Source organism: Oratosquilla oratoria, chromosome 7 (assembly GCF_046742065.1).
Source record: "Oratosquilla oratoria isolate Oo_2021 chromosome 7, ASM4674206v1, whole genome shotgun sequence".
Classification (NCBI taxonomy): domain Eukaryota; kingdom Metazoa; phylum Arthropoda; class Malacostraca; order Stomatopoda; family Squillidae; genus Oratosquilla; species Oratosquilla oratoria.
Window position 1 is genome coordinate 71,964,041 of NC_134783.1, and position 3,269 is coordinate 71,967,309.

At 36.4% G+C, this 3,269-nt stretch overlaps 1 protein-coding gene across 1 annotated transcript; it reads left to right on the forward strand.

The window, feature by feature from the left end:
- The first annotated feature begins 220 nt into the window (after positions 1 to 220).
- Positions 221 to 2,495, forward strand: LOC143026936 (uncharacterized). The gene has a single exon (XM_076187727.1). It carries the CDS (start codon positions 549 to 551, stop codon positions 1,392 to 1,394), a length of 846 nt encoding a protein of 281 aa, XP_076043842.1. The 5' UTR covers positions 221 to 548; the 3' UTR covers positions 1,395 to 2,495.
- Positions 2,496 to 3,269: the final 774 nt, after the last annotated feature.

The following is a 3,269-nucleotide window of genomic DNA, read 5'->3' on the forward strand; positions in this document are numbered from 1 at the left end:
GACAGGAGATCTTTTGGTCCATATCTAGGTCGAATGCAAAAAAATGTATAATAATGATAAATAAATAAATGAATGAATAAATAAGTAAATAAATAAAATTATAATAATATAAATAATGATAAATAAAATAAGTAGACAAATAAATAAATAGGTAAAGTTAATAATAAACAAACAGGTAAATAGTAAATAATAATAAATTGACAGATTGATGATAACACTGGGGAACACACTTTCGGTTGCATGAGTTCTGACACTTGATTCTGGTAGATTTGAGGTCACAGATTCTGAAAATGGCATTCGTTTGTGCAGATCAGGTCTAGTTTTGATGGTACGCGGCAATTTACATATCAGGTGACATGTTCTGAAAATAGCAAAGGGGGCTAATAAGCATATTAGTTTACATTCATCAAATACTATTCTTAATTACATCAATGCGTCAAATATAGATTTGTGTGTGCATTATTATTTTATTTCATTAAAACAATTATTTTATTTCTTTTCCAGGTGTGATCATTCTGTAAACAGTGTTGACTTCAATCAAAGGAAACATGGCCTCTATAGCAAGTAGAAGGAAATGTGTGACGTGCCCGGATTCATTCTGCTACATTTGTGGTGCATTGACAGCTCCAAAGCAAAGAAGGAACATTAGTGAATTTGTGAAGAGAGCTTACTTTTGCTACTTTAAAATGAAACTTGGAGATCAAGACAAACCATGGGCACCGCATAAGGTATGTCATTCCTGCGAAGAAAACTTGCGTCAATGGACTAAAGGAAAAGACAAAATAACATTCGGTATTCCGATGATATGGCGTGAGCCACGGGACCATGTCACAGACTGTTACTTTTGCGTGACTCGTGTTGCTGGTTTCACTAGTAAAACTCGTCATCTTATCACATACCCTAGTCTAGATTCAGCAATCAGGCCTGTGCCCCATTCAGATGATGTTCCAAAGCCTATCTTCACTCAACTTGCTTCTGTTGAATCTGACAGTGAATGTGACACTGAGGTCACAGAGGATTCAACTAACAGAAATGACTTAGATTTTGCAGGCAAATCAACAGAACCGGAAACAATTAGCCAAGCAGAACTCAATGACTTAGTTCGAGATCTGGGTCTGTCTAAAAAGCTGTCAGAATTGTTGGCTTCACGGTTAAAAGATGAAAACTTGCTGAAAATAGACACAAAGGTAACATTCTTTCGCAACAGAGAAAAGAACCTCTTACAGTTCTTTGATTCTAAATTTGACGTCTACTGTTGTGATATTCCTGGAATAGTCACCGCGATGGGAGCTCCAGGTTATGATCCGAAGTCTGAAGTGTGTTTTATTACATATAGGCAACATCTTTGGCGCAATACCCATAGGACACTCAGTACACCTGAAAGAAAAGTATGAACACATCAAAACGGTTTTGGAGCTACTCAAATATGAAGAACACAAATGGATCATCTGTGTTGATCTGAAAATGGTCAATTTTTTGCTAGGACAGCAAGGTGGGTAAATGCAAAATTTCCTTGCTTTATCTGCCTCTGGGACAGCAGAGCCAAAGACAGACACTGGATTCAGAAGGAATGGCCAGTTAGGGAAAGCCTCAATGTTGGGAAAAAGAACATCATTTATGAACCCCAAGTGGAATGTGAAAAAATTGTTTTCCCGCCCCTTCACATCAAGCTGGGCCTTATGAAACAGTTTGTCAAGGCGCTCGATAATGACAGTGACTGTTTTAAGTATCTGTGTGAAGTGTTCCCTGGTTTAACGCTAGAAAACCTCAAAGCAGGTATTTTCGACGACCCTCAAATTAGGACGCTGATTTAAGACCAAGCCTTCACTCAATCCATGACTGATGTTGAGAAAAATGCATGGGGAGCATTCGTTTCTGTTGTAGGGAACTTTCTTGGAAACAGGAAATCAAAGGACTATAAAGAGCTCGTTGAATCTTTGATGGAAATTTTTCATGTGTTAGGTTGCAACATGAGCATTAAGATGCATTTCTTGAACAGTCATCTTGAACTGTTTCCGGCAAACTTAGGGGACGTGAGTAATGAGCAAGGTGAACGCTTTCACCAGGATATCAAAGTCATGGAAGACAGGTATCAAGGTCGCTGGGACATTCACATGATGGCAGACTATTGCTGAAGCATTCAGCGAGACTGCACTGAGAGGCGATATTCAAGACAGTCCATTAAACGCAAGTTTGTTCCTGAATAAATCTGGCATAGTTCACAAAAGCAACTGATGGATCCAAAATATGCTTGTCAAGGTAAATAAAAGTAATTAGAAATTAATTCTACGTGTTTGGTAATTCCTCTCTGTGTGCTGGTATAGATTTTTAGCAGTAGTATATGGTAGTCTAACTATATAGAGTAGCAAATGGGAGGTAACTCACCGCAACAAAACTAGACCCGATAGAAAAAAACCGGTGCCATATTTTAAATCAGTGACCTCAATTTACCCAGAAACAGGTCTCAAAATGTATGCAACTGACAAAAAGTTGAATTTTGTTCCCCAGTGTAATCAAGGAAATAATAAACAGACAAATAATAACTAACAAATAAAAAATAATATAAAATGAATGACGGGCATTACACCACCTTGCTTAGGTGTTTATCTAAACGAATCTTAAAACTTCGAACTTAACTACATTGCACTGCCTCTGCAGGAAGTTTATTCCATTCATTAACTACATGGTTGGCGAAGTTGTTTCTACCCACTTCCAAATTAAATTTATTTCCTTACAGTTTGAGACCATTATTTCTTGTCGGTTTCTCATTCAGTGTGAACATTTTGACACTTTTGATATTGTCAGTTCCCTTTAGAATCTTAAAGACCTGTATCAAGTCACCTCTGAGTCTACGTTTTTTTTTTTTTTTTAGGGAAAACAGATTCATATGTTTTAGTCGATTTTCGTATGATTTATTTTTGATATTTGGAATTAGTTTTGTAGCTCGCCGTTGTAGATCCTACTCATTTATTTGGTATCTAATTTGTTGCTCTATCATGGGTAGATCAAATATCTCACAAAAAATACGCTTAGAAAGGCTTCAAAATTGGCCCGTTTGTTAAATAGATAGCAAAAAATTTATCGTTCATGCAGCAATGCTTCCATACAAGTTACATAAAAAGGAATTTGGTTTTTTGCTTTTTCAGTTCAAACAGCATGGGAAAAGTACAGTAAAATATGAAAATGTGAAAAAGTTGTTTTTTGAACAGGTCTAGTGTGTGTGTGTTTGTGTAAAGATTTATTTTTGATGAATCCATATGATTCTGTTA

What these genes read in the sequence shown, in the direction of transcription:
- LOC143026936 (XM_076187727.1), top strand. Translation starts at nt 549, where the DNA reads ATGGCCTCTATAGCAAGTAGAAGGAAATGTGTGACGTGCCCGGATTCA.